Genomic DNA, 25965 nt, shown 5'->3' with positions numbered 1-25965 from the left:
GGATGAATCGCCACAGCAGTTCAATCACCCTGACAGATAAATCCTCTGGGGCTGGACGTTTGCGTAGGACTCTGTGCTGCACTGTGGAGCCAAGAATAGAAGTCAACATCGTGCATTTTATCTCCTGTACTTAGACTGAGGAGGACCACAAAAACATGAGTGAGTCATCTTTTTTTTTTTCACACTTTGCCGACTGATGAGATGAGGATTTAAATGACTAAACGTTGATTTTGCATAATATGGGACCTTTAAACACTCACTTATATATAATAATATTTCTGAATTCCCATCTTATTTAATTTACTGTAGAGTTCAGGTAATGTGAAGCACAAAAAGTAGTATTTGAATCGATCCATTAACCTGCCTAGGGACTAAAGATGTAAATTACAGTAGCTATAATCTGGCATATTAACACGTTGATGTTTATTAGGTTGCAATGTCCCTACAATCGATTGAAAGATAGTTACACATGGTGGAAGATTGTCTTTCCAATTATAACTTAATATTTCTGAAGGACAAGTGTGTTGAAAGTACACATACTGTATATGTATATATTACAGGAAACCATCGCTCTCTGCTATATATAGCTAACTATATAGATTAAACGAGGCAAACCAAATAAGTGAGAAATAATTACATTTGTCTCGTTTTCCCGTTGTCTTGTTGATTTCATATTTTCCACTTAACCAGTAAGATTCTGATTTTGATAATGCTGCTGTTAGACATTATTGATCCACACTGGTGCTGTTTAGAAGAGACCTTACCTCCTGACAGTAGGACAGGATTTGACTGGGGTCTTTGAAGCAGCCCTGTCGGCCCTGAGGATCCGGCTCCCACTGTCCAGTCTGTTGGTTCATGTGCAGGAGCTGACGGCCACAGTACATGGCAATCTGCGGCTCTGCCTCCTGGGGGCCTGGCCCAGTCACCTTGGCCATGGCGAGAGCCTAGAGAGCAGAGAGGAAGAGCAGAGAGCGAGAGAGACATGAGAGGTGAGGGGGGGATCGATGCAAACACAGTGCAAAGATAATGTTGTGTTTGAAGCTGATCCAGGGCAGGTAGACCACAGATAATTCCTAAATGCACTTCGGCACTATCCAACATTAAACTGAGAGTGCAGGCCAGCGTGCAAAGACCGAGAGTGAGAGAAAGATCGAAGCCGATGAGCAACGATGCAGGAAAGGAACAGGATGCAAATGCACAGGAGGAGTTGATGCACGCTGCAAGATTTAAGAGAATATTAGTGAACCAAAGAAGTTAAATAACAATAGAAAGACTCTCTTTTTAAATAAAACGAACAAATAACCTGAGATACTGACTCATGGTTTATCCTTCATGTTTGCCAACAGTAGTGGAAAAAGAGACAGGAGGAATAAAAGGAAGTTGAACCAAAATATGCACGTGCATAGAGCTGCAACTCACAATTACTTTCGTCCATAAAATCCGTCAGAAAATGTTTAAAAAAGTGTTTGTCAAACCTGGGATAGCACACTGGGACGATGTTCTTGAATGTCTTGTTTTGTCCACAAACCGAAATGATTCAGTTTTTAATGATATCTTTGTTATGTGGAGCAAAGAAACTAAAAAATTGTAATCAGAAATCTTGTTTTAAAGGTACCATATGTAAGAATGTGGCCAAAACTACATTCAAATTCAAAATATCAAGGTCTTTTAGGTTTCGTTTTCTTACGTAACTGGCAACCCGTGGTTGCTCGGCAGCTGAGACTCTACTGACTGCAATGATTGGTAGACGGCGGTAGGTGGCGCCACATGCCAAAACATGTTTTCAAAACATAAACAGGATTTGCAGTCTGAAAAATATATATTTTTAATGCAAATATTTTGGCTGTACTGTTGTTGTTGGTGAGTTCAGTTTGTTATATGAACATTATTCCTGAGTCTCTGTGACATATTAGGAGGATTTTAACGCCAGTTGCTTTAGATTTACTACATAAGGCACCTTTAATAATGAAAAAAGCTTCAAACCGATGAATCGATGATCAAAATCGTCGATTAATTGTTTCAGCTCTATACGTGTATGTAAATGACTGCTCTCTCCTCCTTCCCCTCCTCCAGTATTCTTCTAGGATGTTGTTATTGATCATCGGATATGTTGGCCCAGAGAGAGCTCAGGACCCCCCTGGCCCCCGTATGGAGGAACAAACAAGTCAGGTGTTAATACAAGCTCATTGACCAACAGGCCACTCCATGACATTAACACACAGCAACACAGAGCCCAAGGAGGAATAAAAGAGGAAGGGGGTTCGTTAGGGAGGGCAAAAAGAAGGACTTCAACTACCTGATCATGACAGCAGTGAACACATAACTATCACAAGAAGGAGCACAAGTCTGATTCAATTCTAATCTCAAACACACGCGACTACACAGACTCCTGCGGATCACTCAGCTCAAGCAAAGGACGTTGTGACGTTTTTTTCAGAGCATCATTTCACAGGAATATTCATGGTGAGAACATATCATCGTGTTTACTGTCCAACCCAGAAAAACATTTTTTTCAAACAGGCGTCCCGCACCCCGGAGCCTGTGCATATCTCATATCCTTTCATCTGTGCTGACAGACAGAGAGACAGACCTCACTGATGACAGATGAGATGAGCGACACACCGCTGAGCCAAAATAAAGAAATTTGCCCAAGGGGAAGAAACTGCAAGGGGTAAAAAAAAATATATATATATAAAAAATAAAGGCGAACGACGCCAGAATCAAAGAGAAGCACTTCTTTGGATGACCAGAGCTCAAGTGTTTGAAGTCTTATTAAAATTCATACAGAATAAAATAAATATGTGAAACCCTTTGAGTAAATGTTCAATAAATATAATAAAGCCGCAGCAGACACCGTTATAATTACACTAAAAGGAGTCGGTGTGTTTCTGCATGTCGTTGCAGATTTCTTACAAATTACAGCTCTGCTTTTCATTACTGCTGACCACTTCCCAAAGCACAACAGAATGTAGATTTATGAATAGATTTTTCTCCTGCCTAATAGGCCATTTTTAAAACAAAATATCAATTAGCAGAGACTTTGCTTAAGACGAGTAATCTGTTACAGAGATAATCACATTGTTGTGTCTATAATCTGCGTTAAAATAATCTTTTATATGCTCCAAATCTAACTTTCTTTAATATTTTTTTTATATTCATGGAAATCAAAGCGTAAATCGATACTAGTTTGCGGCCAATCCCGACGCTTCACCTGTCATCGCTTTGACATCTTAGCTGTGATTGATTAACCCGATTGAGCAAGTTTCAAGTCCCTGCGAGTTAATGACAACCACACAATTAAACCAGTAGAAACATTTGGTTCTGCAAAGATTTTTTAGAAACGTTACTGACAGTTACAACAGAACGGTGCAATCACGTGTTTATGTTTTTGGATTGGATGGATGTTTCGAAACAAAATCGGTATGAAATGTTTAATTCGGGGCCAGAAAACAAACCACCAGTGTCCGCTGTTGGCAGCGCTCAATGGAGCGTTTCATTGGCTGAAGGTATTGTCGGATAAGCACAGGAGAAAAACACTGCTGAAGCTGCTGAACATGCTGCTGAGCTAATGTCTAAACAGATATATCTCTTTGACTCAGGGAAGGTCAGTGCCACAAAGAAGAAGAAGGAAAAAAAACAAAAAACACTTCCGGATATTTGAGAAGATAACCTGGCAGCTCCCCCAGGTCCAGCTCTCTTATTCTGCCTGCTCTCCACTACTGCACTCGCAGAAAATCAATGCTGAGCGACTGCAACTGTATCACCGCGCTCTCTCACCAATCAATAGCAGTCCATCAGGAGCCTTAGGCCCTGACCTTAAGCATAGCAAGGCTGCACACCAAATCACCGTCCTGATCTGGGACCAGATTAGATCTCCCTCTGGTGATAACTCCCCATAAAAAAAATACCATTTGAAGATGCACCGTCTGTTGCTCCATGGCAACAGAAAAAAACCCCAAAAAACCTCCTGCCTGTTTTTGACCCAGTTGGTAGAATAATCACACATCACCACACACTGGCTGCCACTTCAGACAATCCCAGCGACTGCATCGCATAAAATATTACACTTGATCTGACGTGACAGTGCAGTACGTATGTGCTTCATTATATTGTGCTGTGGTGTTTCCACTGCAATTATAGGAAGTGCTCGTCAGCGAGTCCTTTCTGTCACTGCCATAAAAGGAAATATTTGGTGGATATAGGAAGATATCCTACTCATTGCTACTGTTCTGGAGTATTTGTCATTTCATTTTTTTAATGAACACGTACTAAGGAAAATCTGTTCATGCAACTCCAACTATTTCGGGAAACATTGGGCAAGACTGTGCTTGTACCAGGGAGGAGTCTGATTTCATTCCCATGAATGTTTGTCGTTTGCTTATTTCCTGGTTTTATTTGATCATGGTTAGTCACAAAGCTTTTACATTCAAGCCAGACAATTAGAGCTATCTGTATTTTTCTAAATAGAGTTTTTCCAACGGATTGAGTTATATCTATTTCTCTGAAACTCTAGATCCAACTGGCCAGCACAGAACTGTGCAGCAGAAACAGGAGAGACGAATAGAAATGTTTATAGTTGGTCCGTGAAACCAAGTGCAAAGACAACAATTTTTTGTTTAGTTTTTGTAAGCTCAAATGCTAATATTACAAGTTACATTTACAGTTATTTGATGCTTTAAAACAAACTTTATTGACACCTTGATGAAGAAGTTTGACTGCACAATCACAAGTATTCAGACTCAGGCACCAAATAATGTCACCAGTTCATGACGGCAGCATCTATATCGAGGATGTTTTCATTGCTGTACAGTAACAAGGCAATGAAGACGTTTTATTTGTCTTTATATTTAGTCTATGCTCTGCACACTTTGCACAATTAGGCAATTTTAGCCAATAATAGGTAACAATAACTGATACTTTCTTAGTCATGCAAGAACCTATAGATGACAAATTCATGGTTCTCAAACACTGTGTTCCATTACTGCTTCTCCTCCTCATCATCATCAGGTCCAATACTTTTTATTTTCTTTTAACAAATCTAATGTCCCATCAGCCACAGCTGCACTTTTCTGTGCCACTTACTGAACGATAGCTCATTATGAGTGAGCTCAAACTCTGCCATGCCAGCATATAAATTACATATTTAATCAGGTAGAGCTGCAAATAACGATTATTTTCGTCATTGATTAATCTGTTGATTATTTAATCGTTTAATCGTTTGGTCCAAAAAATGTCAGAAAACGTTAAAAAATGTTGATCAGTGTTTGTCAAACCTGGAAATGACCATGTTCTCGTATGTCTTGTTTTTGTCCACAAACCAAAATGATTCAGTTTGAATGATTTCTTTGTTATGCAAAGAAATTAAGAAAATATTCACATTTAAGAAGCTAAAACAATCAGATATCTTGTTTTAATAATGAAAAAACGATTACTCGATTAATCGTTGAAGATCTAGTATCAGTGAAATCTATTGAAAAAATAAAACTTTTAAACAAAAGTTAATTGATAAAACAGATTATAATAATTCAAATGCTTTGGTCCAAAGTAGAAACATTCACCAAGTGCAGATAAAACCGACAACAGTATCCAGATGTCTTCATGCACATCTAAAAGCAGCTTTTTTTAAGCTACAGTGATGTAATCATATGCCTATTCCGCTGCTCTGGTCAGGTTTTTACTTACAAATTATATTATATCCACTTTAATTTGGACTGACAACCATGCAGTCAAAGAGTTTGCGTGCAATTTCCATTTTGATGCCTATTAGTCTTTGGGGAGTGAAGGCCGATGATGTGGTGAGCACGGCAGCGTAACACACTCTGAAAACTGAGGCACACTCACTCTGGACAGACACAGTCTGTAAACAGTCACGCCTCCTCTTTTTGCGGTAAGAGAGGCAGACTGGCCGAGGTGTCCTCCAAATCTGAGTGAGAAAACACTGTAATGTGCTGAAACTTCTCCACACAGTGTTGGCTGCTATTCCCACATATCATGCCCTAGTGCTGATGAGGCTGAACAGGCCTGACAGCTCCCCACTGCAGAGAAATGCTGCATCATTAATAACAACCTGGTGATATAAAACCAGAGACTCGGACAGACTTTCTCCCTTTTCACAAGGTCCTTTATCTCTGCTAACTCTCTTGATATTCTATTTTTCTCAGCCCAGTTTTCTCACTGCATGCTGACTGTGCTGCCCAACTTCATAATAATCACATGTACCTCCACGGTCTCCATGGCAATAAGCGTCACGAGGAAACAAAGTGATCTCTCAGAGAGAAGAACCCTCTGTGCACTGGAGCAGAAGTTGGCGAACAGCTGCTGCAAATATAACGATAGTTCCACGGATAAATCGTCAAGGGAATTGTGACGTAGTGTGGAGAACCCAAAATAATTATGCTTATGCGATTGATACGATCCTGCAACATAAATACGGAACATGCATATGTTCCTCCAGCATCTTCATCTCTCGCCTAATTAAATTTTCAGCACCTGTTCCACCCTTATGTTGCAGGATGACTTCATCCTCTGTAATGATGCAATGTCCTGGACCTGGCAGGCAAGCCAGAGCTGCAGGGGCGGAAGGGAGGAGCCCACCCATCATTTGTCACCATTTTTTTTTTTTTTTTACAAGCTGCTGCCAGACTGTACATTGGAGCAGATTGTCGTAAATGCACCAGAGGCTTTTAGTGCTGCTGTACTGCATGTACTCTCACAATCATATGGATTGGAACATATTCTATTATGGCCGTGTTGACTAAACTTAACAAGAATTAGGTTCACTTTGTGCAAAACACACTCAAAAAATACACAAGTTATTATATCATCTGGCCAGAGATGTATGGCAGCAGGGATCCTGCTTTACATCCAACATTCATTGCGGGACATCATACTCCCCCAAAGGAGCTAATCTCAATTTAGCAACAGGGATCTGTGGTATCCCAAAATACATCATGTACAATGTAACAAAAACAGCAACAACTTAAAATCCCCCACATCCGCTTGTTTGTCTGGGTTTAATTAATTTAACACAACAAAAACACATCTCGGAGAATAAGACTGAGCCACTAATCGACATTAACTGGAGAGTAATGAAATCATAGCAGGGACATTTGCACATGGCTCAAGGCAAGGCCACAAATGTTGATGAACAGAAATATCACTATTAGATTTTGTTGGTATTTCAATTCAAATAAGAGTCCACAAATATGCATTTACTGAGTTATGCTGTGAAAAAGATCGCATCTGCTTAGTAACACTATCGACAGACATATTGCCATCACTCATGTAGACGGCACACCCATGAACGAATAGGCCTCATAAATCCATAACCCATGCACGTATGCACACACAGACTCACACACACAGAGCCAGGTCTTCCTGGTTATGTCTTTGTGCTCCTTTGCAGCACAGATGGCTGAATAGTGGGTGTCTTCCTGTTCTTTGGGCCCCTCCCTCACTCTTTACCCCCCCCCTTCACTCCACCTCCTCTCAAGGCTGAGCACCTCAGCCACCCGATCCCTAATAGGCCTCCTTTCGTCTTCCATAACGTCTTTCACACAGTGCCCAACACTCCTCCCTATACCGAGCCAGTGCTAAATGGGCAGATAGATTTAGGAGCATTCATCACTGTAATCATGCTGCTTAATTATTCATGGGCTCCATCAAGCCTCTTCCTGGTGTGGCATGTAGTTATTAGAGAGAAGCAACATTAGTCTTCCAAACTCGCACGGTGCAAGGCGGACAAAGGAGGATAAAACAGGTTGGCTCTGTACACCGACACTCATTATTATACAGCTCCGACTAATGGCTAATTGAAGCCGTTCATATTCCATTCAGAACACATGGATGGACAGTGTTGTATAGTTTGTTCAACAGCAGACCTTCAGGCGTACCGGTCTGAATACTGTGTCTCATTTCAGTTCTTGGTGATCAAACCTTTGGGTTGCAGAGCTGGGTAAACATCACCACCAGCCTCCACTAAGTCAGGCTTCATTTCCACCCCCAGTTGGGCACACTGGGATCAGATGGCCCCATAATCACCACAGTTCATCTAGGTCTGAAACCAGCAGCCAAAAAAACAGCTCCAAATATTTGAGTTTGCGTCAAAGAATAGCTTAAAATAGAGAACGCGTCAGATGGCACAAGGACTCCATAGATCTAGAGCCAGCAGCACTGCCAACTATTTCACAATCGTGGTCATTTAGTACGTTTGTTTACTTGGAGTTGTGCTCACGAGGATCTGCATCCACAACCCCGGGGTTGGCATCTCTTTTTCAAGACTTTTATCTTTCTGACTGGCACATTACAGGCTGCTCCAGGGTGAATGGGACCATCATGACTTCTCTTTAAAGGTCATTGTCTCCTCATGGACTCAGATGCCTTTAGTTAGATAAAGACTTCTCTGATGTATGACAGCACTAAAGCCTCATACCCACAAGACTATCCCAGCTGCTACTCATACAGTATGACTCATAAATATCATGTTCCCACATTATTTTCTTTCGCCAGTTCTCTCTTTTTTTTTTTTTTATAACACACTCTCTGTTGCACACAATTGAATTTTACCTCCATTGTGCAGGCGATACATGTTTCCTGTGTGAGCTATTTTTAAAAACACATCCTCTCTTTCAGCAGCATCTGTGGTGGTAAAAAAAAACAAAAAAAAAAACATCCAATGCAATCAGAAGAACAAAACAGGAAAAATGATTTCACATGTAGTTTTCCCAGTTCCATGGAAATGAGGTATTGAGCAATATTCAGAATGAGATAAGTGATTATGATTGAACTAATACATGTCTGCCTCTCTGTTCCACCCACACTTCAACAAATGCTTCCTGAGCCAGGAACTAAAATGACGCCACACTGCACATGGTTTCAATCCAGAAAAAAACCCGAAAACCACAGTTGGTCACAATTGTCTGCCTCCACAAGCAACTGCCTCCTGCTGATATGTGGGAGACGGACAACCGTGTCATAATGTGTCATGAATCCAATCAGACAAAAAAAAAAAAAGAATTTGGAAATGTTAAAGGACCAGTCACTCGCTTCAGCGGAGCCAAATGACGTGAATGCACCTTCTGGAAGTTCTGCTGTTATGCAACATTTGCTGTACCTCCTTCACTGTTAAGCAACACAACATGGGGATGCCAACATTTTAATGCCAGTCACTGTGAGGCTGCAGATGTGATTTCAGCCCGAGGAGCTGCATTACCTCGGGGATTGAAGGAATCAACGGCTTACCAGAGATTTGAGCACTGCACTGTATGAAGCACCCTGACGTCAACACAATTGCCACTGAATTAGAGGATTTTCAGAAAACACACTGAGATTGACATAATGCAAACACGCTCTGTAAATCTGCATTTATATGGTAAATACATTAGGAGGCTTGAATCACAGCTGGGATTTGGAAGTTCAAATTTCTATTACCAAGTACATTTTATACGCCGACAACTTATGGAGGAAACACAAGGGCTACTTTTTTCTTATATCATCATTATTATTATTAATGATCACAACAGGGGAAGTATTGCCATTAAAACACACACCAACTCACCCACAGTTTTAATGAACTGAAACAATGAGGGCATGCTGTATAGATTACATACATACATTTAGCAGTTGACTGAGACATAAGGCCAGTGTGTATTTTATGGAGGGAGACAAAATAGGAGCAAAAACAGAACACCCTTAAGCATGTTTGAGGTTGTTTAGGGGAATCTCAAAGCTTAAATGAGGGCATGTTTAGGTTCAAAGACCATAATAATTGATCCACGCGGAGACGGACGGCCTTGAGGACACTCTGACACACACACACACAGCAGGTAGCCACCATCTTCTTGCCTCATTATCTCAATCTCTGGACCTTTTGCTGCCTCTCCCAGCTCTCACTGTGTCTTTGATGCTTTTATTTGAGTGGATCTGCATCTGTCCACTTCTACTTTTCCTTTTCAATCTTTTCACTCAATGCACTTTTCTGCCAGGGTCATGCTCTTGCTATAATAATAATAACACACAAAATATTTGATACTTTAACCCGTAAAAGGTCCCTCCCCCCAAGGCCCCTGAGATATTTGTTATTTTATATGTCATGCAATTGTACTGTATGGTCATTATAGCACTGTTAAAACAACAAATTTAATGGTGGCCTAAGACTTAAAGCACAAAGCATTATATGAACGCGTTCCCTCTTCACTGGATCTCTTTCTCTTTGTCTCTTATTTATGCACATATCAAATTCTGATCCCACCATGCCCCTGGGAGCCTGTCTAGCAGATGTATCTTATGGAAATGAGGCTATATTGGAGGAACAGTAGTGTGTGTGTGTATATATATATAGTATCTGTTGAACAGAACGCTGAAAGGAATTACTAGTCCTTTTTTTAGTGACACCAGATAAAGACCACATATTACATGTAACTATACCATATGATATACAGTGGTGACGTGCACAACATGTCGGTTTATAGCTTTTATTCGGAGGTGAGTGGAGTCACCACAGTGGAAACAAATTGATCTGATCTACTCTGACCCATCTACGTGCAGCAGGTTGAGGTTTCACCTTTTCTCACAGGTCTCTGGGTGAAGCATATTTGGCTGACTGTTTTTGAGGAAGTGCTCTGTTAATGAAGAGTGGGGAAAATGGCAATTTTCCCACTTATTCAAAGCAAAGGGGGAAAAAAACAACAACAACAACAACAACAAGGGTCTGCGGGAGACGAAACTTGATGGAACAGTGAGCAGCACGGCTCTCCCACACTTTGCGTACATCGTCTTCCTCTCACTCGTCATCTGTCGCTCTTGTTCCCATCAAACCCGTAAACACACGTTTGTTTTTAGCCCTCTCCTCTACGTTCATCACTCTCAGCATCACTCGGTCACTAATGGTGGTTGCTATGGTAACACCACCCACAGGAGGCAGCTACCTCGCTGTTGCCATAGAAACTGGTTCCCTACAGAATTTTAAGCAAGTCACTCTCTCTCTCTCAAGCTCGTTATCAGTCTCTCTCACTCTCTCTTTTTTCTTTCTGACATGAAAGAGTCCCCATATGTTTGGTTTGACTTTCGATCCTTGGCAGGTCGCTGAGCGCTCACTTAATGGTCGGTTAGCTTTTCTCATCACCGCCTGTTGGTTGTTTACAGGCCACATAAATTACTGCACAATATTAGGCCATGCGGAGTCAAGAATATCTTTCTAGTATATAGAACACTCAATTTGAGACAAATACACATTTGAATGTATATCACATAAAACAACAATAATACTAATACATTTATAACAATAATATTTCAAATAGTGTGTTGTATGTACTTTTTATTCAACACAAGAAGAACTTGATATTTAGCACCTGAAAGCACATTTTTGATGCCTCTGCTGCCAAAAAAAACAAAAAAAACTATTAATGATACCTGAGATCATGTCAGGCTGACATGTCCTGTCTTGCTGTAACCCTCTCAGTGATATTTTAGAATGGGCCACTCTGGTGAGATAATGTGTGCTCTGCAGAATCACTCAGTAGATTAAATATCAGCGTTATCTAATTTCCTACAGGCCATCAAGTTTCCACAGAGTGTCCCACTGAAGGAAAAATGATTTTAATCATCGAGACAATCTGGAAACTCTGTGGGCTGTGAACCTACATTTAAGTGCTGTAGTTTTCTTCTTCAAAGCCTCAGCCACACTCATGTGGAGTAGCTCATTTGTCAGACGAGCACAATGACCTTAGCTGAGAAAAGGAATGAAATTCTATTTGCTATTTGTCTTTCTCTATGTTGGCTGACTGAATGTTATTGCTCACGACTAACGGTACCAACCGGACCAACTCTTTGTGTTCGTGACAGCTGCTGTGTACGGTCATGACGTCTGCAGACGTGTGTAATAATTTGTTTTTAAATGGTTTAATGTTCGATGAATGAAGGACATTTTTATCTAAACTAGTATAATAATAATAATAATAATAACAATAACGATAAGCAGAAAACAAGCCAGTGAATAAACCACAACACTGCCACGAACTAACTGATGGTACGTTTGCCATTACTGTGAACTATATACAATATATTCAGAGTCAGCTGCATGCGTCTTTTGAATAATCTATGCTGGGGTTGCGGAATACTGAGCATCGAGTCAAATGCTGTGGGTACATTTTGCCTCAAGGGAGCGTGCGTGTGAGACTCCTTTGCTGCGAATGCTCCCTCTTCTGCTACAAATTCCACCCTGAGACGCATTAACATGAGCAAACAAACATCTACTGGTAATGATTTTGGTTGCAATGCTGTTCTTTTATAATCATTTAATCCTAAACGCTGAAATTAAACGTAATACCGATTTTCAAGGGGTGACGTGCAGCACTGTGGTAATTACAGAGGTGGGAGAGAGCTGCTGAAGCTCCGTGAAGGGAGGAAGTGAAGCCCGGCAAACAGCAGTATGGGTTCATGCCAACAAAGAGTACCATGGATGCAATTTTTTGTTTTGTTTTGAGAGTGCTGATAGAGAAGTATAGAGAAGGTCAGCAGGAAGTACACTGTGTCTTTTTGGACCTAGGGAAAGCTTATAATCTGGTGCCAAGTGAGGGACTGTGGTGTTGTATGAGGTACTTGGGGAGTGGCAGAGAAGTATGTGAGGGTGGTGCGGCACATGTATGAGGACAGTGGTGAGTTCAAGGGTGAGGGTGGGATTACAGCAGGGATCAGGCTCTGAGCCCCTTCTTGTTTGCAATGGTGATTGACAGGTTGACAGATGAGGTCAGGCAGGAGTCCGGACTATGTTGTTAGGCGATGATATAGTAATCTGTCGCGAGAGTAGGGGGACAAGTAGAAGAGCGCCTGGAGAGGTGGAGGTATGCACTGAGAGAAAGAGGAAGGAAGAATACAGTGACGATTCAAGGACTATGGTAGCTAAAGTGGATGAGTTTAAATACCTGGGGTCAACCATCCAAAGCAATGGGCAGTGCACAAGGGAGGTGAAGGAGAGCGTACAGGTAGGGCGGAGAGACAAGATGATAGCAGCAAAAGTGAAAGGGAAGGCCTACACGACGGTACTGACACCTGCTGTGATGCATGGCACTGTCTAAAAGACAGGAGGCAGCGATGAAGATTTTCATTGGAAGTGACCAGGATAAAAATGAGCGCAATTAACGGACAGCTCAGGTTGAACTTTTTCAAAATAAAGTAAGCGAGGCAAGGTTGCGATTGTTTAGTCGTGTACGGAGGAAGGGTAGTGATTATACCGGACATAGGATGTTGATCATGGAGCTGCCAGGCAGGAGGAAAAGAGGACGGAGCAGAGAAACGGTTCATGGATGTTGTGAAGGAGGACATGAGGGCAGTTGTGTGGTGTGCCACGAGGACTCAAGAAATGTGATAAGAGGACTCAAGAAATGGGGCCTTAAGGGAGAATCCAAAAGAATTAGAAGCCAACGATTCACTGCAAACACTTCCACCTCACAAACCAATTCGAACTTGTGGCGGTGGAGTTCAAAATTATCAACATATTTGAGTTCAGAATATACAGTCTACAAGTACACAGACTGTCTGAAGTAATTACCACGTCATCCAGCAGAGGGTGGTGTGAGCACAGCTTTGCCTTTAAGCTAATCTGAATGCTGTCTTGGTCCAAAACCTCAGTGAACTTAATGTGTTTTTGTTTTGCTATGAATTAGAGCTGTATTATTAACCTCTTCTTCCCTGACCCTCTTTTTTGAGTCCCTGCTTGAAAAATGACATGCCCAAACTAAATAGAGTAAACCTCTGCAGTTACAAGCTTCATGTGAATTATCTTGGTATTAAAATAAAGATAACACTTGTTAGATTCCACCAGAGGCTTGTTTTGATAAACAGCAAAGGTAAGACCACATTTCTGCTTGTATTTCTTGAAAGTCAGTTGCTTATTTTGGGGCTGGATCCGTGAATCTTGGTCGTAATGTGATTCTAATAATGGTACTGTTAGAATCTGTGGATTCTCACATGTTTTTTTTGTTTACATTTGTAAACAAAACAAGACATTCGAGAACATCTTCATTACCAGGTTTGAAAAACTCAGAGAGTCCTCCGAAAATGAAGGTTAAGGTATGGGGCCAGGAAGAGCATTAAGTATATGAGTGTCCTCACTAAGAATGTGTTTGGTTGTGTGTGTGCGTGCACGCATCACATAATATTAATTCTAATATATTCATGTTGGTTTTTGTTTAGAATGGTCAAATCTGGATATTTTCAAATCTGGACAATGGTGTTTTATTTGAGAAGCAGCAGAAAAAAAATAAAACGAAAGGAGGGTTGAGACTATAAATTATTCGGACACAATCAAATTCCAAACAAGAAAAGTGAAAAGATGTCACTGGTCACTGACGGCTCACTGAGACAGATGGTGGAGCAGTGTCAGAGAGTGGGTATCTGAGGAGGGAGGGAGGGAGTGTCTATGGGCTAAAAAGCAGGATGAGACGAGTAGGGGCTGGAGCAGAGACAAAGAGGTGGGGGGGGGGGGTTTCCTTTGAGCTCTCTAGAGGCTTGGGAGTGGACCTGGATGGCGGAGAAGGGGTGGATGTGGGCACATGGAAACCAGGTAGCATGAAGACAGAGGGCAGGCGTAGTGAGTGTTGAGAGGCTTCGTGACAAGTGCCAAAGCCCTGTCAATACGCAGAAGCCCAGACCTTTCTACTTCATTCAATAATTGATGCAGCTTCTGCAGCGTGCCATCTTTAACAGACAGCAAGTGTGTGTGTGTGGATGTATTTGCTCTTCACAGTTATCTGTGAATGTAAGTACGTGACCTAACTGTGTTTATCTGAGTGCTTTCTATCCATCAATGTCGCGGTGCCTTTCTCACATTTTGATTAATGCCACCGACGTTTTATTTTTCCAAGTCCTTAGTGAAGCAAGAACACAACCTGTCACAAAGCACATCCACGTAACGGCTTCTCAGCTGCCGCCGTTCTTCAATAGAACGTGAATACCGATCAGTCTCCGTGCACCCGACAACCTCAAAGGCCCACAAACAAAGCAGACGGGGCCGTTAAGGAAATTGGATTTTGCAGCGCTGCTTTATAACTCAGTGCTTCACTCTGGCCACGGGGTTTTCCTTGCCTCTGCCCTTCCCCATCTCATTTCAAGGCCACCTTTGAATACATGGACATGACAGAGACTAAGCAGCATTTGGGACTGCACCTCTCCATTATCTAAACCTACATAAAGCTCAACATGCATACATCACTGACACTCACTCTCTCTCTCTCTCTCTCTAATGGTTTCAAATCATCCACTGTACCAGGTAATCCCTCTCTTCCTCCTCCTCTCACCAGTCCTCAATCTCCCTTCACTACACTCTCTCTATTTCCTCCTGGTCATGGAACAATAGTGTTCTAATCACACTGCAGATGTGTGTGAGGGAAACTCCTCCTCAGATGTGTCCCACTGGCTGCAGCAGGATCAAACATGTGGGGACAATAATGCATCACTGATATCACACCAGCAAACACACCAGCATGGTTCCTGTTCAGGCTCTAGTTCCATTTGGAAGCGTGGTGCACTCAGTGTCGCCACTGTCGTGTTTGACATGGATTGCATTGAGCTGCTTTAAAATTGACTTGATTGAACATTCAGTTTATCCATCAATCGAGCATTCACGATGTCCTGATGAGGACATAATATTCTTTGTTTCTTTTGCCATTTTTTTCCTTCCTCCCCTCCTCAGATGACATTGACACACTCACCGGTGACATAACAGTTTCCAGGTTCCAAACCAATTAAAAACACACGCAAAATTGTGTTCAGGAACTGGAACTGTGCCGGATCCTTGCTGGTGTGAAAGCCCTTCATGTGCCTGCACTGGTCAGTGGTTCTCAAACTATGGAGCCAGTGCATAGGAGTGTGCATCGATGACTAGGAAGCATATAGAAAGAAACTCAGCCAAATTAATACGACGAGCCGATCAAAATCTCTCCTCACTGAAGCTCTCGTCAGACCAAAATCTTACCCCCAGAACACAGACTGTGTTGTGATTGGCCTCATTATTGGATTACTCATTATCAAAACATTGTTTTAACAACGTTTAAAAATGGCTTCGTCACGACTCCCCGCCGCAGTCCCTTTTAAGACTTTGACCCGGAGTCGGACACAGAGTCAGAAGACACTGTCGCTCGTGAAACACCTCCACAACGGACGTTATTCTTCTTCTTCTGCGGTTCAATGTACACAACCGGATGTGCCCGGAGCAGGAGGATCTGCTGTTTAGGAGAACACGTCACGATTCCAGGCTTTTTCAGAGCGCTTGCAGAGCCCGAGAATACAATAAAACCCAACGTTCCCAACTGTTTGTTTTGAAACTTTAGGGCTTCATAAACGGGGTAATGGCGCAGATACACACCAAAAAAAAAAACAGCGTTAATTGGAACTTCCGGTCTATGGGAGCTTTAATAAACAAACAAGGGTTTATAAATGCATGTTGACCACAGTTCCCTTATTATTAAACTTGTGGGACAATACTTGCACACAACTCTATTGTATGAGCAATTATATGAATATATTTGCACATTTACTCAGGACCTGGAAATGCCCATAATATGTATATATGTATATGTGTATATATATGTATATATATATGCTCAATCTGACATTCAAATGGATTTTTAAAATTTACCATCACCTTTACTTTACCATCACCTTTAATCCATTTCCTTTTTGAAATGTTATCCCTTAATTATGTGCTGTGCACTCTTGAGAAGCAAAATAAATGACCTCACGCCTCATGGCAGACGATAGAGATGGCATAAAGTGATGAGAACGTCATTAAACTCTGAATTGGGAATAACTACCTTTCTAACTCAGACAAAGACTTTGAAATACATACGAGGATGTTGACAGAATGTGGCAAAAGGCTTCCTGGATCTATACCAGGAGGGCATAGAGTCCAATTGATATTTATAATATCATTTGATATACGTATAAATGATATAGCTATGAACTCTGTGACTCGGGAAACACAGGTACTCTACCTTCCCACCCTGAATCTGTAAAAAAAAACGAGCTTATTTCCTTACGTACAATGTTCTATAGCTCTCGTTTCACAATGACTTTGCAGGATTTCATCCAGGTGTGTGTGTGTGTGTGTGTGTGTGTGTGTGTAAAGAGAAAGCCAGACACAGAAAACAGGAACATGTGATACAATAAAATGGTATGTTTTATGCCCACTGGCACACAGATATAGTTTAGAAGAGTGAGCACACGAGAATCCATTAGTGGAACCTGATTATCTCTTGGCTCTAAAATTCATTAAGTGAGTGAAAGGACCCCGTGTGTGTGTGTGTGTGTGTAGGGGTGTTTTTTTTTTTTTAAACTAATCCTGTTGTGTTACTGCTCTGAAAGGTATATGCTGTGGGAGTTGTATGAATGTGTATGGCCGTGTCCACTAACATGGTCTGAAACTGCTGTGTTTAACTTGATGTATTTTTATTTTATCATCAGCAACAGCAAAATCGGCTTCCAATCATTCTGCTCTTTCCTCCCTGATTCTCTTCCTCTTCCCTCCCCTTACGCTCTGCGTTTCCTCCGGTGTTTACTGAGAATTGTAAATACAGTTGATGCAGTACATATTTCTGGATCTGGCGCTGTTGGTGCTCTGCAGCCTCTCTGAAGCTGGAGTGTTCTGCATCTTGATTAATGTGCAACTGGCTGAGTTGACCTTTAGAACCTAGTCTCCGTTCTATTTTCTTTAATATCACGTATGGCTATTCACAGGTGCAATACTGATGATGTATGATTGCTTTCAGACGTCTCATTTTCACATCTTCCAAACACAGCTGATTGCAGTAAAGGCTGCATTAAAGTTTTTGCTGAGATGTGCATTCACAATGTCACGCTGTTTCCCTAATGTTTGGGACCTGAAAGTTACCACTTCAAGTTACCAATACAATTTAGCATCATTGTGATACATAATTTGTGGATTCATTTTCTAAATAAGACAATAACTAGACACTGCTACCTGCTATTGTATCATTTTCTCCACTGATTTCTCTTTTTTATTATTATTTTATTTCAGGTAACATGGAAAACAATGCTATAGAATGATGTGCATTTCATTACTATAGCTTATCACACTATATATTTTGTCACACAAATGAATTGGGGAAAAAAAAGCTGAGAAAATAACGGGGATGTGTGACATTCAACAATCACATCCAAATCTGATCAATGAAAAAAAATCCAATACAATATCACATAACAACCTCACAGCATGTTGTTTTGCCATCTATAACCACCTTTAAGTGACTGCATCTATCAAAATCAAGCTTTATTTTCAGTGTTAAAATGAAATTACAGTGCTCAAGCAAAGACACAGCACAGTTCCCTGATGTATAATAAGTGATCCAATACATTAAAAGTATGAAAGTAGTGTATACAAATTACATATTAAATCAAAAAGATAAAACAAACGAAAAGATTGTTATTTCTGCATGTCCGCATCCCAGTTGGAACTAATGGAGCGGATGTAATCCACATCAAGGCTGCTGACACACCAAACAACACATTCAATTAAAGTTTGTTTTTCTAGTACTGGCCATTAGTGCCAGGTCACAGCGAACATCTTTACAGGTCATCCATGAAGGTGTTTATTTGTGTCAGCGTGCAACGGTTGACCTTTTGTGCCAGGATGGGAACTGTGCGTTGTGTCGAGTGCCGTTCTGAATCTGAGATTTGTGGGAAGCAGATGGACTTGTCATAAGAGACAGTAATGTGTCCATCACAGCAAAAACAGAGGCTGGATTTGTATTCCAGTTCACTTGAATTCACTTGAATTCTTCTCTAACCCCAAAGCAGAGACTGATAATTTAATTTACAAATGCGATTATACCGTAACTATACGATGAAATTATTCCAACGTGCTTACAAAATTAAAATTGCGCTATAAAAGAGAGGGGTCAAAACACATTGGCCCCACGGTTGCATATTTCAACGTGTGGATGCTGAGTCAATTGAGGGAAGCTGACAGTTTCATTAGGACTAATGCCACAGTGTAATCCAGCCAGCCGACCCCCTCACAATGTAATCTTCAGTGTCAACCTTCATGGGCAGGTCGCCTTGTATGAAGCTAAAGCCTGATTCTCAGCACAGCTGTAATCCCACTAAGACCCTCCGAGAAGTGAAATTATTACAGAATTAAAGGAGAGGCTTTACGACTGTAGCAGCCCGACGGTGAAAGACGGCTAATAAATAAACATCTTACAAATCCTCTCTGAGTCTGTGCTAACATCAGTCATACTCGCTCCTACGTCAGATATCAGGAGCAGGTTTGTTCCTCCTTCGTTTACAGGTGGAAGACCGTGCGATCATGACTCAGCCTCCCCTCTTCCTCCTCCTCCTCTTCCTCACCGACTCCCCACATTCACACACACATACTTCTAACACCACCCTCCTCCTGCTCCAACCTGAATTCATGCCACTGTTGTATTACAGCGGGGAGACGATGAGTGACCGGAGAGTTATTGAGAAAATGAAGGTTGAGTCTATCAAATGATGAGCAGCTGACTCAAACAGGAGACTTCCATTATCTACTCTCTAGATACTGATGGACACAGATGCGTGTGGAACATTGAAGAAATCCCCTATTTCATGATCACACACTCTATATGTCCACTGGTATGTCAAAGTCACATGTATTTTAAAGGCAAACGCATCCAGTCAACGTATGAATATAAGAAGATCCCACAGCCTTCACTGTTTTTCTTCAAGGTTTTTTTGTTTTTTTTCTCTCTAACCCTTTCAATGTTCCTTCACTGCAAAAACCTAATTAAAATGTGCCTGACTCCACCCTGCCCTGAAGGCACGGGTGGGAGCTGGGGTTTTTCATCTCTCAGGGCCAGATGGGGACGAAGAGAGATTGGATTTGATCTCCATCCCTTCCTGCACAGAGCAAAGGGCCTGTGCTTCAATGCATCATCATATGGCAGACACAGGCCTGGACTTGACGCAGCCCTTTATCCTTAACTATGGGCGTGCATATAAATATATATACATATATAGATATATATGTATATATATATCTATATATATATATATATTTCTTTCCCCAATACTTGATCATTGCAGAGGACGTTGGGTGCCAAATTAAAAATGCCCAGGATGTGTGTGTCAGCAAATGCATTATATGCACGCACACACACACAAACACACACTACATGTATATCTATTTTTATATTTCGTATTTGTATATCTATATATAGATATAGATATACATATACATATCTATATATCTATATATACACGCACACTTGTATAGAGAGAGACGCAGAGATGAAAATGGAAAAACGCCATCGCTCCATAATGTTTCAGCTTGTTTCGCTCTTACCTCGACGTTTTCCCACACGCAGCAGGACAATACAGCCATCAGCATAGGTAACGCTGCGGTATGTCCCATTTTCTCTCGCCTCCCTTTTGTCTCTCCCGGTGACGAAGTTTAAATAACAGACTCCAGCAGACGCTGGCTGGTTTACATGAGATGAGGAGGTGATGGACAGTGCAGGTCTCGCGGCCCCCTTTTCTTTCTCTTTTTCTTTTTTTTTTTTCCAGCGGTCTCTCCTGCGTCTGCGTCCTGATCCCTCTCTCGCCAGCTGGAATTTACTGTGGATGAAGCCTGACAGAACCAAGCCCTGTCTCTGCGGGTATTTATCCGAGTTTTCTCACGGCCCCTGGATGTGACTTAGTGTGGGGAGACATCTTGTGGTGAAGGCGTGGTGATGCAGGCTCAATTTCTGCGCCACTTGAAAAGGAAATTATTATTATTATTATTATTATTAGGGTTCGAGCACGACTGTGCAAGAACCCTATTGAAACTGAAAGAGTTATTATTATTATTATTTAAATGAAAACAAAATGAAGTGATTTAACCATGAAATAAAGTCCCATTTACATAATGGTAAACATTTATACACATAAATTGTATTTCAGTCAGAATCAGCAGCTTTCAGTACAACAGTGTATTGTGTTCTCAATTTTCTAAAGATAAGGGACAGAAAAAAATTGACTCACTTGTGCCCCCTTGTGGCGCTGATGATCCATAGCATAATCCACATGTAGCAGTTGTTGATGCAACAGTCAGTACCCAGTGTGTCACCCACAACCAGAGTGGACGAATCATATTAATCAATGGCATTCTGCCAGACACCTCCCTGGATCCTGAGCAGATGAATTGCCATCCAGGGAATATTTTAAATTAAAAGAACCTGAGAAGATTATTTGTGCTGTTTTTTTTTTTCTTCCCCACCCCCCTGCTGCTTGTGGTTTTGCTGCTACACAAGATAATTAAAATAGTACAAGTAAATTCTTGTCACTCTGGACTAGGGTAGCCTTTTGATTTTGCACTCACCTGCACACCGTCCTGTGCAAAACGTGCGTGCGGGAAATAATACTCTACTCACAAATGCATGTACACCTGCACAAACTAAGGGATTTTGTAGGATTATAGTCAGGTGGATGATTAACCAAGTATACCTAACAAGTCATAATTTGCATAATGTAGGTTGAAACACAGTCATTAAACAAACAGCTGTGGAGGAAGCTTTAAACTGGGTGAGGAACAGCCAGACTCTGCTACCAAGGTGTGGTTATGGAGGACGGTTTCATGTCACAGGTCCGTGGCTGAACTGAGTACAGCAACAAGACACAAGGCAAGTTATACCACAACAGGCAAGGACTGCTGTTTCAAAATGTGTTTCAAAAAAGAGGTGAACAACTGTAGAAGGGGAAGTGATAGGTTTAAAAATGGTTTTATAATAATATCTTATCGTTAACTTAGAGCAAATATATGGTATTTGCTGGTGACTGGGCAAATTATTGCCATTCTTTATGAAATAAGGGATCTGATGCGCAAGAAATGTCTGCATTTATACAAAAAAAAATAAGCCATGGGCCTCAGCCTGTTTTGGTTTTGGTTAATAATTGAGTTGGAATATGGTGTGTTAAATGATTTTGTGTCAACAGGTATGATTAACTTCCTATTCATACAGTTCCATGTTCACACAACACAAAATTAATGAATACATCATGTCATATTTGTGTAACAAGTATAATTTAAAGAAGTAATAAAAAAAACCAGTGTTGTAGTGTAGTACAAGTGAAGTACAAATACTTTATTACTGTACTTTACTTTATTTGTATTTCCAGCAACTTTTACTCTTACTCCACTACATTTCCTCTATCTATCTTTGTTACTTGTTACTACCAAATAAAATCAGAAGAAGAAGAAGAGTTGGTAATGGTCTTTATTTATATAGTGCTTTTCTCGTCTTGATGAGTTGCTCAAGGACACATAATAAGCAGAAGCCAGGAATTGAACCCACAACCTTCCAGTTGAAAGTCACCTTGCCCTACCACGGAGTTGCCATGTTTTATATATATATATATATATTTTTTTTTCTTTACTTCTAAAATATTTTATGTAATAAAATGACTTTTGATACTTAAGTACAGTAAATGTCATGTATTTAAGACTTTTAGTTAAGTAATATTATAAAAAGTGACTTAAACTTCTACCATTTATCTGATAAGATACTTATACTTTAATCATGTATCCCCTTTGGATACTTTATACAAGACTGTTAAAAACAAAACAACAACTACAGTTGTTGTGGCCGTAGAAGAAGAAGAACAGTGTTGACATAGGTTGAACCTCCACTGAAGCGACAGCAGGTATTTGGGGGCGTGGCTTGTAGCATAGGTGTGTGAGGAAGAGCTCGGTTTCAGGTGCTTCAACTCTCTGCTTTCGACGACCCAGGAAGTGACACTGTCACACTGTTTTGTTTCAGAGAATTCATTGCTATATCACACAGTGGGAAACACTTCAGGTTCATATATCTGAACGCCACTCTCGGATAGAGGAAACAAAGTTGTCGCATTAAATCCGGTTGGACTCCACCGGAAGATTTTCAGGAAGATGCACGGCGCCAGATACAACGTAAGTTTTTATTTTACTCATTTCCGGTGGCCCTTTTTGGGGTGTAAACAGTCACCACGTTCACTGTTTTTGTCCACAGTCACACACATGTTTGTATTCTATCATTGTATTCAGGGCTTTTTGTAGGGACTGTGTGCGCGCGCTCAATTTTGTAGTAAATACCGACCTTGTCACGAGACCAAATCCTGCTCGTAATGAGGCAGAACATCATTTCTGAGGCTCTGGTTCTAGTTGGTATTTGCAAATTCAAGTTAGAGTTAAACATTAACTTGTTATGTTTTAGGTCAGAGGCAACTGTTAGTGTTCTGGAAATACATTTACATCCCAAAATGTGATCTGTGAGTGTGTGTTTGTTTGTGACAGTTCAAACACTTGCTCCTCATACCTTTAGCCTTTAATAACCACTACTCTGTTTGTGGTCCTCCAGGTTAAAGACTGATTTCCTCCACTGAGTGTTTGAATGAATGATTAAACCAGCACCACTTGACTAGTGCTTGAAATATGTGGTGTTTTTTTTCTTCCTTTTTCCTCAGTGTTACTGTTCCACAAGGAAGGACAGACTAAATGTTTTGAATGTGATTGGTAGTTTATTGACACATTATTTGGCTTCAGAAATGAAATAAAAATAGATACTTGTTATAATAAAGTCAGACAAAATGGTAGAAAGCTTCATTTGTAGCCCTTCTATCTGGATGTGGTGAGATATTAAGAAGAGTTCATCATAGATGTCAGATGCATAAAAGCATACACATACACTACATGTCAGTATTTATAATTGGTATTTACACTGCTTGATTTAGTTTTTTGATTTGTTTTGTCCCAGTGGACATAATTGTAGTTGTAACTGCGATAGAAGCTGATGTGTCATGACTGTTTGATTTCAGAACAGTTAAGGGTCTGTTATGTAATGTGTAAGCACACTTGTATATTGTGTAACCTGCCACAATCAACAAGCTCACTACAAACCTTATTTTACAGTGAATTTAACCCCCCTTTTTTTGGCAAAAGAAACATGTTATAGTAGTTATTAGTAGTTTGGTTATAGTAGCCTAAAATACCAGTGAAGGACTCCACACAGAGATGACAGGATTCTTACTCTTTTTAAACAAAATGTATAACATTTTTGTGGAGCCAAAACCATATCTGAATTAATGAAGACATTTATTTTTTTTGTATTTTTTTTTGCATTTAGGTACAGTGTGTAATATTTAAGAGGACATACTCGTTGAAAACTACCCATAACTATGTTTGCAAAAGTGTATAATAGTATAGAAATAAAGTAATTTTTACATTTTTTTTGCAGCCATAGAACAAGCCTTCAATATATGCTTTAAGCAAGGGTCTTGCTTTATACTGTAGAGGCAACCTCACGTTTCCACTAAGGCTGACTGAATAAATATCTAAGTGCAATTATTTCTGAAATTGCAATATAATTCGAGATCTCACAGCGAATGGTTATTTTTACATAATCACAGTGATTACTGTGTGGTATTTGTGCAGATCTGTGAAAAACAAAGACGTTTTGTGATGTGAGTGTGATGTTTGTAGGTGAGGAAAATGTTTAATCTAAAATGGTATTTTAACATACATTTTGGCTTTAACAAATATTGTACTTCCTGCGATTTGAAAATTGCATTAAGCTGTATTTGATAACATAGCTCACATCGCTAACACAGATGACCAGCTCTGCTTAATGCAAATGCAAGGCAATGAAGAAGGTGGAAACGGCAGAGAGAGTGGGAGGGTGGATGGGGTTGTGCAAGTGTGTTTACATCATTTCTGGTATGCAAAAAGATGTAAACACACTTTGAATATATACCGTACCCATGTCAGTAAAGTCTTATATACTGGACCTAAAAATAGAACTAAACCACCATGAAATCCTTGAATGATTTATTAATCAAAACAGTTACAATGCCACACCTTTTTTCTCTGTGATTTTCTCTGTGATACTAGATACTTGAAATCATTTTTGGTAGCATTTCTGTCACTGTTAATGTTTGATTACACACAGACAATGGGGCCGGTGTACTATATCAAGTGGCTACACCATGATTAATGTTGTTAGTCTGCTGGGAAAATCACGCTTCTTCAGGCAAGGCCGTGCTGCTTTTTTATTTCAGCCCACATCTCAAGGATAGTCATGTTTAAAGTGAACAACAAATGTGAATGTTGATGATATGAGACATTGAATGATAATGTCTCATATCTAATTCTTGACTAAGTCAAGCATTCAGAAATGTAAACAAAACTGCAAAGTTTCTTTGCGTTTTAGCTTTTGCTGCAGCCATGTTGCATAACAGCCAGTGTTCTCCACCTCCACTTCTTCTTTCAGTTTTTTTTCGTGTGGAAGATGCAGAGAAGGATGATTTGTTGACTTATTTATTTTCTCCCACATTTCCATCCATAGCTCTTCTCTGAGCTCTTCAGTAGAAGTGTGTCTAATGTCTTGAGGCTGTCGCACCAGTCTTCTTCATAACACATCTACCTGCCTGACACTGCCGTGGCCTATAAAAAGCTAATCAATGTCTGCTTTTTGCTTCTGCCAGGTAAGAGAAGTGTGTAGGTGTTTGCTTATGAAACCACTGAAGCCTAAATTGAGTTGAGAGGCTGACGCATTCAATCAGACCTTTTTGGTCTCCAGGCTGGATTGTTTGGATGGGACAGATCAGTGTTGGTCAGGCTGTAGAAGTTTTTTTTTTTTTCTTGCGTTGTACTGGCACATTTGTGAAAAAGATGTATAAAGTATTTTGTAGCTTGGATGAAATTGATAGTGACATCTCAAATTGCCACCCACTCACATTTGCCTTAAGTGGGTTTCAAGAAAGTTAAAGCTGTCGTGCCTAAAATAAATAAATAAATGAATGTTTGTTACGTTAAAGTCTACACAGTGTTGATGAAGCCTATCAGCTCTGTATATTTCTCAATATCGCACTATAGTAAAAGCACTAGACATTAAGCAGTTTTAACAGATAAATGCTTTTAGCAATTGGGTAGCAGGTGATGGTGATGTGACATCGACA

At 40.5% G+C, this 25965-nt stretch overlaps 1 protein-coding gene across 1 annotated transcript in view; it reads right to left on the bottom strand.

Annotated features, from left to right (window-relative positions):
- aplp1 (amyloid beta (A4) precursor-like protein 1) overlaps positions 1-20578 on the bottom strand; it is a 34410-nt gene extending 13832 nt beyond the window's left edge. The window contains exons 1-2 of the mRNA XM_083897104.1: positions 20339-20578; positions 765-944 (exon numbers count right to left, since the gene is read on the bottom strand). Of these exons, the coding sequence (XP_083753230.1) occupies positions 765-944; positions 20339-20407 (249 nt within the window). The 5' untranslated portion in view covers positions 20408-20578. The remainder of the gene's footprint in view (positions 1-764; positions 945-20338) is intronic.
- Positions 20579-25965: the final 5387 nt, after the last annotated feature.

Source organism: Microchirus variegatus (assembly GCF_963457635.1).
Source record: "Microchirus variegatus genome assembly, chromosome: 1".
Lineage (NCBI taxonomy): Eukaryota > Metazoa > Chordata > Actinopteri > Pleuronectiformes > Soleidae > Microchirus > Microchirus variegatus.
Note: the sequence above shows the minus strand (reverse complement) of the source record. Positions and strands in the feature narration are given on the sequence as shown.